We start from the raw sequence: 13,643 nt of genomic DNA, 5'->3' as shown, positions 1-13,643 counted from the left end.
TTTATAACTGACAATAAAACATATGGTACTCTTGTACATTTCATATAGGCAGCTTATTCGCACAGAAATCCTTCACTGATTTTTGTCAAACTCTTGCATTCCAAGCCAGCCTATGCAACTGACAAACAAGTGTTGTTTTGACATGAGTGTTGGCTGACTTCTCCACTTACATCAATGACTAAGATGAAAGAGAACTAAGCAAGTCGTATGTTGGAACTTCACGTGTTCATCTGTTGACTTAAGCAACTTCTTTGCTAAATCAAGACAGTAGCTTTCAATATACTGGGAAACTCCTCAGATCTGTTTGTGTCTACAGACAAATCTGTAACATCTACAGACACTTTTAAGTTTACTGCATCATTACCATTTCTCTATAACTTCAGACAGCCAACAAAACAATACATCAAGAGTAATTTATAACATTTACTGGTTCCCTGGTGTGAATAAGTCCCAGCACAGCTGGTTTGAAGGAAGTGACCGACAGGAAGTTCCGGAACACACACGAAGAAGAGATAGGCAGTCGTAGTGCACCATTATATAGTATTTCTACCCTGAAGGTACAAGAGATGTAAAGAACCTCTGGAGAGTAGTAAAATAATTCAGAAGATGAGTGTGGGCCATGACCTTTGCTTTTGTATAATTTATTTAAGTGCAAGTTTATATAATTTAATTTTTAATAATGGCTGTGTTTAACAACAGTCTGCAAAGTTCCTGAAAATTTAACAGTTTTCACGATCTCTTTTGCTCTAGCTCTGGCAGACCACTAAGCATCACTTCCTCATTTGCCCGCTGTTTCCAAAAATAAATAAGCCTCTTTGCTTTGTTAACAGCCTGGTTAAAAAAAAAAAAATTCTCATTTTATCCCATGAAATGGGGTAGGAAAGATTGGGATGAATTGCTTGCCTCTGTCCTGAGCTCCTCTGGCCAGGTGAGGGCCTAACTTCAGGAAATCAATTCGCTCAGGGAAAGTTTTTGTGAGGGGCTTCCCCATGGTGGGAGAGGATTGAAGGCCGTGGGTTCCCTGAGAGCCTGCCTTGCTATTCTGGTCAGCTCACTGCCCTCTTGGCAAAAGCATGGGGCAGTCCTTTTCCTCATGGATACAGAGAGATTGAAAAAGGGACTAAGACTACATTACTGATAGTGTGTAGTGTATAGGAAAGGGGAGGGAAAAAAACCCGCTCCCCACCCCACCCCCCCGCCCAGTCCTTCCTTGCCTCTTCTATTTTTGCTTTCCTGTTGTTACCCATCACATTCCTTGATGTCATGCCTGCCATTGTGAGTCGACAGGCCCTCCCTGGCCTGGTGGACAGCCTGTAAATCAGGAGGGGAGGTGGAGCTGTGGAGGTTGGGGGGAGTAGTGGTCACACCAACATCTCGGAATTGGGCTGGGTCTGCGTGGAGCCCCAGAGATGGTCCCCAGCTCATTCTTCCCAAGAACCAATGAGTAAAATTAGGGGCCTTCCACCTGAGGTCAGGGAACCAGGCCCTGGAGTGGAACTTGGGGTGGAAGATGGCCTTCTTTGTCAACTGATTCATTCTCCAGAATTCAACTTGTTCTCCGACTCGGTGGTGTTTGAAAGCAACTTTATCCAGGTACCTGTGTGCAGCTCAGAGCCCGCTCCCTTTCCCTTTCCAAAACCTCCCCCCAAGGGTTGATCCAAATTTGCCATAGCCTCTGAAAGCCCTGGGGAGGAGAAGGAAGCCGCTATGGCTGGAGACAACCAGAGGGTCTGGATCCCAAGTTCAGCCCAGTTTGTTTCTATGGCATCATGGGGCTCCCCACAGGTCCTGTGCTTCCAGGAAACAGAATTATATGCTGGAAGAGCCCACTCTCCAAAGGGGGTCCATAGGAACCCTCCCAGGGCCACTAGGGAGGGGATGGTTGGTTAGAGGGAATGAAGGTTGCTATCAGAATCCCTGCCCTGAAATCCAACCTCCTCTCTCTGGGATGGTTTAGAAGTAGCTTTGTTTGAGAACCAGGCCCCTAGAATCCGCCTTGCCCAGATTCCATATTCCCTAAAGGGTGGTGATATGGCCAATGGAAGTGAGCATTTTTGGACTGGGAAGCATGGGGCCATTGAGTATGGGGTGGTCATTTTGGGTTTTTTCATTTTTAATTTTTTAAGATTTTATTTATTTATCTATTTGTCACAGAGAGAGAGCAAGAGAGCACAAGCAGGGGAAGCAGCGGGCAGAGGGAGAAGCACGCTCCTGCTGAGCAGGGTGCCCAATGTGGGACTCAATCCCAGTACCCTGGGATCATGACCTGAACTGAAGGCAGCCATGCAACCAACTGAGCCTCCCAGACGTGCCTGGGGCAGTCATTTTAATATAGCTTGGGTGTGTGGCTGGCTCAGTCAGTGGAACAAGTTACTCTTGGTCTTAGGGTGGTGAGTTCAAGTCCCACACTGGGGCAGATTTTACCTAAAAAAAAAAAAAAGTATGACGTCTCATTGAGGGGCTGACCGACTCCCTCTAGAGGTCTAGTGGGGACCTGAGGGGTCTCTGCAGTTATGCCACAACCAGCTCTGCCGTCAAGCTACGAGCTGCATGTGGGGCAAGAGACACAAAGAGAGATCAGATAGTTAATGTCCCTGGCCAAGGAACTTATGAATTTGTCAATTTAAGGGGCATGTTGTAAAATGGTAACTGCTACGAAAGCTCTTGTCAGGTGGTTTGGACCAGCTGATCCCTAAGGCATGAGCAGGGAGAGGGGGCGCCAGTGTCTAGAGAGCTCAGAACATTCTTGGGACTTCGGCAGTTGAAGAAGCCTCCCCAGAAGAGGTGGGTTAAGCCATTCTTCGAGGTATCACTGAGACTTTGGTAAGTGGAAGGGCAGGGGGAGGACATTCCAGGCCAAGCGATTTCAAGTCCCAGGACGAAGGCAGGAGGCTGAAATGCACAGGAGGGTCTGAAGCCAGGAATCCATGTGACTCCGTCACAAAGCAGCGAGGACTTACAGGAGAGAGTAGAGACGATCTGAGCTTAATTTGGAGACACTTTAACTTAACGCAACAGTGAGCTACTCCCTGATGGGGTCCCTCAGATTTCAGACAGCCATTCAGGGCTCTGGGTGCTCCCCGATTCCTGTGCTGCTCTAGAGGCCACCAGCCAGCTGCCTGGGGGGCGTGCTCCTTCCTCACACAGTTTCGGTGGAGAAGGAACGGTGACATGGGAGATCCAGTCTCGGGATACCAAATTCCAGTCATTTCTATTGGGGTGTGATGTTTTGGCAGAGACTTATTCTCTTAACATGTTCTCTTTGACCTGATATTAAAACTGTTTAGATTCTCTGGGTGGATACATAGTGACTCAGGCAGCAGGAAACTCAAGACTGTACCAGGGAGGGGGAAAGCCTGCCTGCCGAAGCTGCCCCATGGGGGTGGTTAAACGTTTACTTGAGGGGGCGCCTGGGTGGCACAGTTGGTTGAGTCCCACTCTTAGTTTTTGCTCTGGTCGTAATCTCGGGGTCGTGGGATCGAGCCCAGCATGGGGCTCCACGCTCAGCACAGTCTGCTGAGTCTCTCCCCCGCTTCCTCTGCCCTTCCCACTCATGCTCACTCTCTGTCAAATAGATAAATCTTAAAAAGAAAAAAAAAAGTTGGGGCACCTGGGTGGCTCAGTCGGGTAAGCATCTGCCTTTGGCTCAGGTCATGATCACAGGGTCCTGGGATGGAGTCCCACATCGGGCTCCTTGCTCAGTGGGGAGCCTGCTTCTCCCTCTGCCTGCCGCTTGCTCCCCTTGCTTGTGCTTGCTCTCTCTGATGAATAAATGAAATCTTAAAAAAAAAATAAAATTCTTCCTTCAAAATAAAAATTCACTTTACTCGGAGCACCTTCTAGTCAGGTTTGTGGGAACTTAAATTTCAGTCCTTCCTGGGGCTTTCCTCTTGTCCCCAGTTCCACCGTGGCTGTGAAATGGTTCTGATGGTCCTACAAATTCTATAACATTAGGAGAAGGCCCTCTGGTCTTGGGAACATAGGGGTCCCCCCTCAACTGTTCCTTACCCTGGTCCCTGCAGTTCCTCGGAGGCTTCTCTGCCCGCCCTGGGCAGTGAGGTGGGGGTGTCTTAGCTGAGACACTGGGCCCAGTGTCAAGCATCCAGGCTCCTGTCCTGCCCCAGCCTCAGATGCTACAAGAGAACAGGTTCTTATTTCACTCAAGATCCAGCAACAAGCTGGGCCCCCTCACCTTGCAGGAAGCTCCCCAAACCTCCCTCATGTTGGGCTGCTTGGGTCTTCCCCATTCAACAGCTCTTTCCTCACTCTCCTCCCCTTCTGGAACTCTCTTTACACAGTCTCCCTTCCAGATCATTAGAAGCCTTGTTGGTTTCTTCTATCCAAGGATGGAGGAATAAAATTTCAAAGCCTCTCAGCTTTTTCTTACTAACGCTCCTTTAAAAGTTACATAATGCAAAGGCCCTGGGGTTGACTCAGTGGGTTAAGCATCCGACTCTTGATTTTGGCTCAAGTCATGATCTCAGGGTCATGAGATGGAGCCCCACATTGGGCTCCCCGCCCATCGCAGGAGTTTACTTGTCCCTCTCCCTCCCCCTCTGCCCCCCCCACCATCTCTAAATAAATAAATAAAATCTTTAAAGCTAGATCATGCAGAGGATACAAAGAGGAGCAACCCAATTTCCTGTTACCAGTGAGCTGGTCTCTTTGGGGAGACCCCCAAATAAGATGGAAGCTAGTCATGGCCCAGGACAGTGTGCCACACACCGGCAAGCAGCACAGAAGCTCCCAGCATGTCATCAAGCTGACATGCTGCTTTCTAGCACTCCTTTCTTCCACCCTTGTCTTCTGCTTCTCTCTAACCCATGTACCTGGGGCTGATTTCTAGGTCACTAAGCCTGGCAGCTGGATGGATGTATATGAAGGGTCTACCACTGTGATCCTTGGGGTGACCTCCTCGGTGCCCTCCTTGCCACTCCCCAACGTCCTCCTGATGGCCAATGTCACCTGGCCCCAGGGTCAGTTTTCCTCCTGGAGCACTCCTGACTGTGCTCCCGTGGTCACCCTCAGCAGGTAAAGAAAGGCTGGAGGGAGAGGCCAGAAAGGGTGGGAAAGCTGGAGGGTCCTCCCTGGGGCAGCCCCCAGGCAGAGGAGGGAGCCTAGTGAGGTTGGGCCAAGTGCTAGGTAGGCACAGCATGCTTGACTGAATGGGTGAGCTCCTCACTATGGGAACTTCCTGATCATGTCTAGGATTCTCCCCCTGAAGTTCGTGGAGCTACAAATCTGTGACCGGCTCCAACGCATCCTGCGGGTTAGGACAGTGACTGAAAAGATATACTACCTGAGGCTCCACGAAAAACACCCAGAGGCTGTGTTTCAATTCTGGATCCGCTTGGTGAAAATTTTGCAGAAAGGTCTGTCCATCACCACCAAAGACCCAAGAATCCAGTTCACTCACTGCCTGGTGCCCAAAATGTCCAGCAGCTCCACTAGAATAACAGTAAGTGGGGCCTCCTGTCAAGACCTGGGGTGTGTGTGGGGGGAGATGGGGAGCACAGCGCCTCTGAGGACTGGTGGGTATTAGAGCCTACCCTTGTGGAGGCAGACTTCATTTTCCAGGGTCAATGACAGCATACACCAAACTCAGGTCTACAGACATAAAGAGCCAATTCATTTACTTTTCCTAAAAAAGAGCTATAAAGTACTTCGTTCACTTAAAAAAAATGTTTTAAAGAGTTTATTTATTTATTTGACAGAGAGAGACACATAGCAAGAGAGGGAGCACAAGCAGGGGGACAGGGAGAGGGAGAAGCAGGCTTCCCACTGAGCAGGGAGCCTGATGTGGGATCAGGGCCTGAGTCAAAGGCAGACGTTTAATGAGTGAGCCACTCAGGCACCCCTACTCACTTAAAAATTTTCTGTTTGTTTTTTTTTTTTAATCTCCAGTATTAAAATAGAAAAAAGCTCACTAAAGAAAATTAGAAAATCACAGAAAAACCGCTCCCACTCCTCTCTAACCCCAAGCAATCACTTGGAACATTCTGGCACAATTCCTTCCAGTCTTCCATTTTATTTATTATTTTTCTTTTTTTGTTTGATCTTTATTAGGTTTTGGCATTAAGTTATGCTGTCTTCTTCATATCAACTGAAGAATTGTGCATGTGCTTTCATGTTGTTGAGTATTTTAAAACTTTGAAAACATTTATTCTTTAAAGGTTAGAGGCTAAAATGAATTTGCTAGGACTCCATTTAATCAAGGTTTTTAAAATTTATTTATTCATTTATTTTTCTAAGTTTCTATTTAAATTCCAGTTAGCATACAGTGTAATATTAGTTTCAGGTGTAGAAGTTAGTGATTCATCACTTACAACACCCAGTGCTCATCACAAGTGTTCTCCTTCATCCCCATCATCTTTTTTTTTTTTTGTCCCCATCATCTTTTAACCCATCCCTCCCTCCCACCTCCCCTCCAGCAACCCTCTGTTTGTTCTCTATAGTTAAGAGTCCGTTTCCTGGTTTACCTTTCTTTCTCCCACCCCTATGTTCATTCATTTTCTTAACAGTCTTCCATTTAAAAATTAATTTTTAATTTATATATTTGAGGATATTAAATATATAATGTGCTTCTGAATGTTGCTTTTTTTTCCAACTTAGATTATATCAGAAGCATTTTCCCATTTCTTTTTAAAGTTCTTTATGCACATCGTTTTGATAATTTCATGCTGTTCAGTCGTTGTTTGAATGCATTAAAACTCACTTTCCTAGGGGCAACTGGGTGGCTCAGTGGGTCAAAGCCTCTGCCTGTGGTTCAGGTCAGGTCCAGCATGGGGCTCTCGGCTCAGCAGGGAGCCTGCTTCCCTTCCTGCCTCTCTGCCTACTTGTGATCTTTGTCATCTCTGTCAAATAAATAAATAAAATTAAAAAAAAAAAAAAAACCCTCATTTTCCCATTCTCCTGTTACCAGCCATTTAGAGTTGATTCTAACTTTTCATTATTGTAAGTGATACTAAAACAAGCATATGTGTATGGTCCACATTTCTGATTGTTTTCTCAGGATAGTTTATTAGAATTCAAAGGGTAGGAACATTTTTAAGGCTCTTGATATATTTGGCCACATTATTTCCAGGAAGCTCATGTCAAAGTATAGTCTCTGCAATGAGTGTCTGTGCCTGTGTCCTTATCACAATTGAGAAGTATACATTTTAACAAATTTTCTAACACAGTAGGTAAAAAAAAGTAGCAGCTCTTTGATTTTCAGTGAGTTTGAACATTGTTTTATATATGTATTTATATATATATTTCTTTTTGCATTGTCTATTGTGTTCTTTGGCTATTTTTCTATTGGCAGCTTTGTGTTTTTCTAAATTGATTTGTAAAATAAAGCTTTTTATACATCAAGAATTTTAAACCTTTAATCACAAGTTTCTGCAAATCTTTCCCCCCAAGGATTTGCTTTTCCCTTTCAATTTGAGGTTCCCCCCACCATACTCCCACACCTTTCGACACACAGAAGACTTTTCCTGGACCTGCTTAGGGTAGAAGCACAGAAGGAAAGAGTTTGATAGGCTGGATTGCCTAATACCTTCAGGTTTCAGAATCTAGACACTTTCCTCCTCTTGTTTTAGTTGAAAGCTTTAGGTAGGCTATGCCTGATTTTCAAAGTCAGCTGCCCTGGTTTCTTAATGTCCTGGAGCAGTAGCCATGGCAGCTCATCAGAGAGAGGAGGAGGTGATCCTGCCAGGGGCGGGTTCGGGGAGCAACTGTGGTCTGATGATCCTGGAGCTTCATGTTTCAGGAACAGGTGTCCAGGTGTAGGCTGGAAGATTCCCGTGAGTTCCTTCCAGATTCTGGCCCGAGGCGGCCACGGCTCTCAGAGTACAGACCTGGTCCTCTTGACTTGTCAATTTCTCCACCCAGCCTGAAAGCAGCCTCCCATCATCCACTCAGCCCAGCGAAAACTTCAGGCTGTTGGCGGCCGAGCAGATCAGTGACAGTTTCTCGAATATCTCAGGAAAACCCCAGCTCACAGCAGACTGGTGGGTACCCTCCACACAGGCAGCTCCAACATCCCTTCCCGTGGCACTGAGCTGTGGGTGGGGTCGGGGACACCCTCCGCCAAATTAGCCCAGTTCCTTCTTTTATTCTAGCCAGTTATGTGTCCGACTTCTCCCCTCAGTTTTATGATAAGCCCGTCCTTGCAAACAGGGTCTATGGCTGACGGGTCTGAATATTTCCTAGGCAGACTGCAGGGCTTTCGTAGGCAGTGCTCGATAAAAGGAATGAGGGATGAGTAAATTAATTCAAAGAAGGGTAAGCTAATAAAGCAGACGTAGGGAGTTAGATATTGACGGTCTCCAGACCCAGTTCACGAGGGTTCCCTGGGTGAGACAATTCTGAATTCTCTTTGCCTCACTTATCTGTTCTGTAAAATTGACAGAATAGACAATAACCCGAAGCAGAGATGGCTCCAACACCATTTGTTAAGCCACTGTATGGTACTCTGTGCAATAAGTGATGGAAAACAAAAGCAGGATCATGCAACCAATATGCTGAACAAGTATAACTTGAAGGGTATCATCAAAATGTTAATTTATTTTGGTCTTCCCTTTATAATTTTTTCAGTGGGAGAAGCTTTCTTCTTGCCCCAAGATAAAAGCTGGTTCTCTGACAGCCTCCATAAGCATATGGGCTCCCCCTCAGAATATAAAAGGCCCTTTGGTCCCTCTAAATTGCAAAAGCAGTGTCAATTCTGAAATTAAAATGTCTGGTGCCTGATAATCATCAAAACTCTGAACTGTTCACAGTCTCCCTCAGCCTGGCCTCGTGTTCAGAGAGTCCTCCGTTGTGGGGACTGGGTTGTCACTCTTCTTCTGTTTCCTAATTTTAAAGCTCTCTTTTTCTCTTACGAGCTTTCTTGGGTTCTTTAGAGCCCTGTACCTGATGCCCCCCTCACCCCCCACTGCAACTCTGGTGATGCTCTGACGGCTTCCTTTCATCCGGCCACCGCCCCCCTCAGGCCCTGTCTCTGCAGGCATCCATGCCATCCAGGCACTACCTGTCACAGCCCCCTTGCCCTTTAAGGGAGTCCTCTTGGGCAGGGCTTATTTTAAAGCTAAAGACAGGAGAGAGGAACACAGCCCCCCCCCCCCCCCCGCCCCCGGAATAATAGAAAATGTAAGGCCATAAACACTTCATAAAAGCGACACAAGAGGGAGCTCTGGAGCCCGAACCAGAAAGCTACCTTGACTGACCCTCAATCCGAAACTTGAGGAAAACCATTTCAGGTTAAAAATAACCGTCACAGATTGCATGGAGCACTGGGTGTGGTCCAAAAACAATGAATACTGTTACGCTGAAAAGAAATAAAAAATTAAAAAATAAAAATAAAAACAAATTACAAAAAAAAACCGTCAGAAAAGGATAGTAATCAAACCCCACGCACAATTATATAAGGAAAAAAGGAGTATATGAAGCATAATAAATGCTTACAGACAACGCAAGCACACGAAAAAGACGTGCCTGTTAAACAAATGAAAACTACAACCCAGCAATTCAAAATGAGATGAAAGAAATTAAGAAAGTGATAGAATATATGAAAAAGCAACACAACCCAGAATTTAAAAGACTTATAAATGTGGTGATGAAACTGAGGAAATAATCAGACTTTTTTTTTAAAAAAAGATTTTATTTATTTATATGACAGAGAGATAGACACGGCGAGAGAAGGAACACAAGCAGGGTGAGTAGGAGAGGGAGAGCCTGATGCAGGGCTAGATCCCAGGACCCTGGGATCATGACCTGAGCCAAAGGCAGACGCTTAATGACTGAGCCACCCAGGTGCCCCAGAATCACACACTTTTAAAGAAACAATTATTTCCAAAACGAAGCCTAATGCACCAGAGAGAATAACAAAGCAGATCATGCCTTAAGAGAAATGAAAGTATAAAAGGAGAGCTTACAAAATTTTTAAAAATTAAGCTACACTCCGTTTTTCTAGACACAGTAAGTGGCTGTGACTTTTGTTAAGTTATTACTGTTCTGCAGAGCTATCTTTTTTTTTTCTTTTTAAGATTTTATTTATGGGGCACCTGGGTGGCTCAGTGTAAGGTTAAAGCCTCTGTCTTCAGCTCAAGTCACGATCCCAACGTCCTGGGATTGAGCCCATCGGGCTCTCTGCTCAGCAGGGAGCCTGCTTCCCCCTCTCTCTCTGCCTGCCTTTCTGCCTACTTGTGATCTCTGTTTGTCAAATAAATAAATAAAACAATTTTTTAAAAATTTTTATTTATTTATTTAAGAGAGAGAGAGAAGGAGAAGGGAGAGGTCAGAGGGAGAAGCAGACTCTGTGCTGAGCAGGGAACCCAGTGCAGGACTCGATCCTGGAACTCCAGGATCATGACCTGAGCAGAAGGCAGTTACTTAACCAACTGAGCCACCCAGGTGCCCCTTGGAGAACTGTCTTAAGGTTTTCTTCAGCTTTATCCTGCTGCCTGGAAGTTAGAATGGGCCTCAGGCAGATCCCAGTGAGCTCAGATCTTGCCTTCGAGTTTTACCTCACGCATAAGGTTCTCAACGCATAAAAGTGACACTTAAGGTTTGGAAGGGTGTCTGTTCCAGTCCAGCAGAGCAGGCCTGAGCTGGAGCCTCCCTCCTGCTCGGCTTTCTCTGCTCAAGTCACTCTTGACACATCGCACCACATATACATGCTGTCGCTATGCTCAAGGCACTTGTCCTGGAAAAGACAGCATTTAAAAATGGTTCTTAAATTCTTGGGGCACCTGGGTGGCTCAGTGGGTTAAAGCCTCTGCCTTCGGCTCAGGTCCTGGTCCTAGTGTCCTGGGATCGAGCCCCACATCGGGCTCTGTGCTCTGCAGGGAGCCTGCTTCCTCCTCTCTCTATCTGTCTGCTTCTCTGCCTACTTGTGATCTCTGTCTGTCAAATAAATAAATAAAATCTTTGGAAAAAAAAATGGTTCTTAAATTCTTAACAATGCTTTTTCTTTTATTGCTTTCAATGACCCCCCAATTCCTGGGCTCCAACAGTAACACCAATGTTGCCATCAAAATAGACAATCTGGACAGCTATAAGATACCCTCCCGAGTGGCATCTCCCGTCAACTTGAATATACCCATGAGAGCCGCCTTGAGCCACAGTCTCTGGGAACAAGAAAATCCAGATGAGCACTTCCTGCAAGCTCCTGTTGCCAGTTCCCTAGGAGAGAACCTTCTGGGACCCTGACACCAAGCCAAAACAGGGTGATCTTCCCTAACTTCATTCAGCGAACTTGATACAACCTCCTGTAATGTTGTTTTCCCACTGTGGGCCCAAGACCGTGGGAGAGGTATGATGGTGTTTATAGCAAAGTGCTTCTGTTCTTCCACCAATAAACCTCCAAGTGAATTCCTAATTGTTATAGATTGTGCTCTATGGGGCTTGGGCTAGGGATGGACTAATTAGGAGCAGGCACTCACTCCTTAGGGAAGTAAGTGGGAAAAAATGTTCTGTCTGCTCCATTGAAACCCCAAAGCAGCTAAGCCAAGCCAAGAAATCCAGTCCAGAGGAAACAGCTGGTAGTGACACAAGAAAGCCATTAAGGTTGACACACTGTTTGAACCACGGGTCTGCAAATCAGGGCTGGAGGACCTTCTCTCCCAGAGTTCACACTGTAGGAAATAGAGCGATGGAGGGAGAAAGCACATGGCCATCCCCTCCTTGTGTGCGCTCGGGTGGACTAAGCACTAAATCCTGGCCAGACCCAGTCAGAAAAGACAGGAGCTGAGAGGATGCCCAATGTTTGTGGGTTTCTTCTTGTCTTCAGTAAGTTAAAACAAAACACATTTCTTTGCAGCCTGTTACAGTCCAGCTGAACATTGCTGGTGCTGATGAGGGACATCTAGCAGCAGAACTTAGAGGCTGATGTGAAGGGTGACCTCACTTCCCAATTTATGCCTATGGTCCTTGTACCATTATCAATACATACCCAAGCCACTCTCATGTCCCTGCATGAATGGCCAACCACTCGACTGCTATGGGGTGTTTACAAACATTTAAGGGCTCTCCACCCTCACTTCCATTGCCTTGGTTTATGACTCCATCTGCTCTCACCTAGATTACTGTAATAACCCCAGCTGGCCTCCCAAGCTCTCATCATTATAACAATAACAGTGGACTTCATTAGCAACTTACCATGTGCCAAATCCTATGCTAAGACTTTACAAAGATTACTTAATCCTTACAACTCATTGGGAGGAGAGCCTCTTGATAGCATTTATGTGAACATGAGCCACAGAGAGGTTCAAGAATTTGCTCAAGGTCACATAGGGAGCAAGTCCGATGACTCTGATTTCTTCCAATTCGTTTCCCTTCTGCACTGCTAAAGAGCAATCTTCCTGAAACATAAATCTGACCACAGCTTCACCCTTGATTAAAAACCAAGCTCTTTGATAGGAAATGACCAGGCCTATCCCTCCAGCCTCTCCACTCCCCAGAGGCTGCTTCCCTTGCACCTCGTGCTCCCACCACATGAAACTTATTCTGTTTCCTAAACGCACCATGAGCTTCCCTACTGCAAGGATGTGGCACGTGCTTCGCTCGGCACCAGACATACGTCACTTCCCTTGCGTGTCTCTGTCGCTCTCGCGATACTTGCCCTTCCTGCGGGATCTCCATGCTATGTCCCTGTGTGTGCCTGTTCATGACCTTTCTCACACCCTTACAGTTGTTTACGGGTCTGTTTCCTTGGTGGGACTAGGAACTCTTTAAGAACGGATACCACTTCATATATGAGTTCTTTGCCCCAGACCAGGAGCCGACTCTCATTTTAAAAAACGGGAATTTATTGGAAGGATAGGAGTTAGCTCACAGAAGAGCCAGAGCCAGAGCCAGAGCTGAATGCCCCGACATCAGAAGAGCTCAGCGGATTCAGGTAAGGGTGGATAATCGAACATCTCACCCATGCTGCAGCAGGCCGGGGGGTTCTCAGGGGAAATGGAGGGATGCCACAAAAGAACGGCTAGGAGAACAGATGTCCGGTGGCTGATAATAACAAATGTCCACCTCAGTGTGACTCTTTGCTCTCGGTTCAGAGAGGCGCTCTGCCGTGGGCCTCCAGCGTCTCCGCACATCCTTGCTAAGTAAGCCAGATTTCGAGGCCCAAGTGGGTTGTTCTGCTCCCTTGCATGTTTCAGGAGAGGGAAGAGGAGTTTAGACAGATGGTGTTACACTTTGTGTGTTCCTTTTGAAACAGTTTTTCAAAGGATCCCATTCTGATGGGCTGACGACACAGTAGCATTTGGGGTACCCCGTTGGTGTTAACTCAGAGTCAGCAGCCCGTGGTCCCTGAAAGTTTCTGCGTTTCCCTTTTATGAGGGCATAGTGTCACTGTAAATGGTGTAAGGTCTCTTCAGGGATGTCTAGGAGGAACACTCATAGGAGGTGGTTTATGGTGCTTGTAATAGGGTCCCTGGTTAGGGATCCCAGCCTTCCCTTCATTCAGGGAGCTGGGGTGTGAGCACTGGCTGGGGACCAAGGAGTGTGAGCAGCCCGGCTCATCTAACTGTATCCACTAGAGACGGCTTTCCGTTGATGATACAAATGACCTGAGTCATCACCTCTCCATTTTATTCCTAGGGACCCTAACTCAGGCCTGATATTCTAGCTGTCAACAGCCAACTCTCACTACTAATTCA

General features: G+C 46.4%; 1 protein-coding gene across 1 annotated transcript; it reads left to right on the top strand.

Annotated features, from left to right (window-relative positions):
- The first annotated feature begins 1,341 nt into the window (after positions 1 to 1,341).
- On the top strand, positions 1,342 to 11,360 carry LOC111152059 (family with sequence similarity 71 member F2). Its single transcript, XM_022510344.1, has 5 exons — positions 1,342 to 1,593; positions 4,847 to 5,031; positions 5,209 to 5,458; positions 7,876 to 7,994; positions 10,998 to 11,360. Exons 1-5 carry the CDS (start codon positions 1,441 to 1,443, stop codon positions 11,191 to 11,193), a joined length of 903 nt encoding a protein of 300 aa, XP_022366052.1. The 5' UTR covers positions 1,342 to 1,440; the 3' UTR covers positions 11,194 to 11,360.
- Positions 11,361 to 13,643: the final 2,283 nt, after the last annotated feature.

Source organism: Enhydra lutris, unplaced genomic scaffold (genome assembly GCF_002288905.1).
Source record: "Enhydra lutris kenyoni isolate GAN:26980312 unplaced genomic scaffold, ASM228890v2 scaffoldscaffold27, whole genome shotgun sequence".
Lineage (NCBI taxonomy): Eukaryota > Metazoa > Chordata > Mammalia > Carnivora > Mustelidae > Enhydra > Enhydra lutris.
This window is presented reverse-complemented; position numbering and strand designations above follow the sequence as displayed.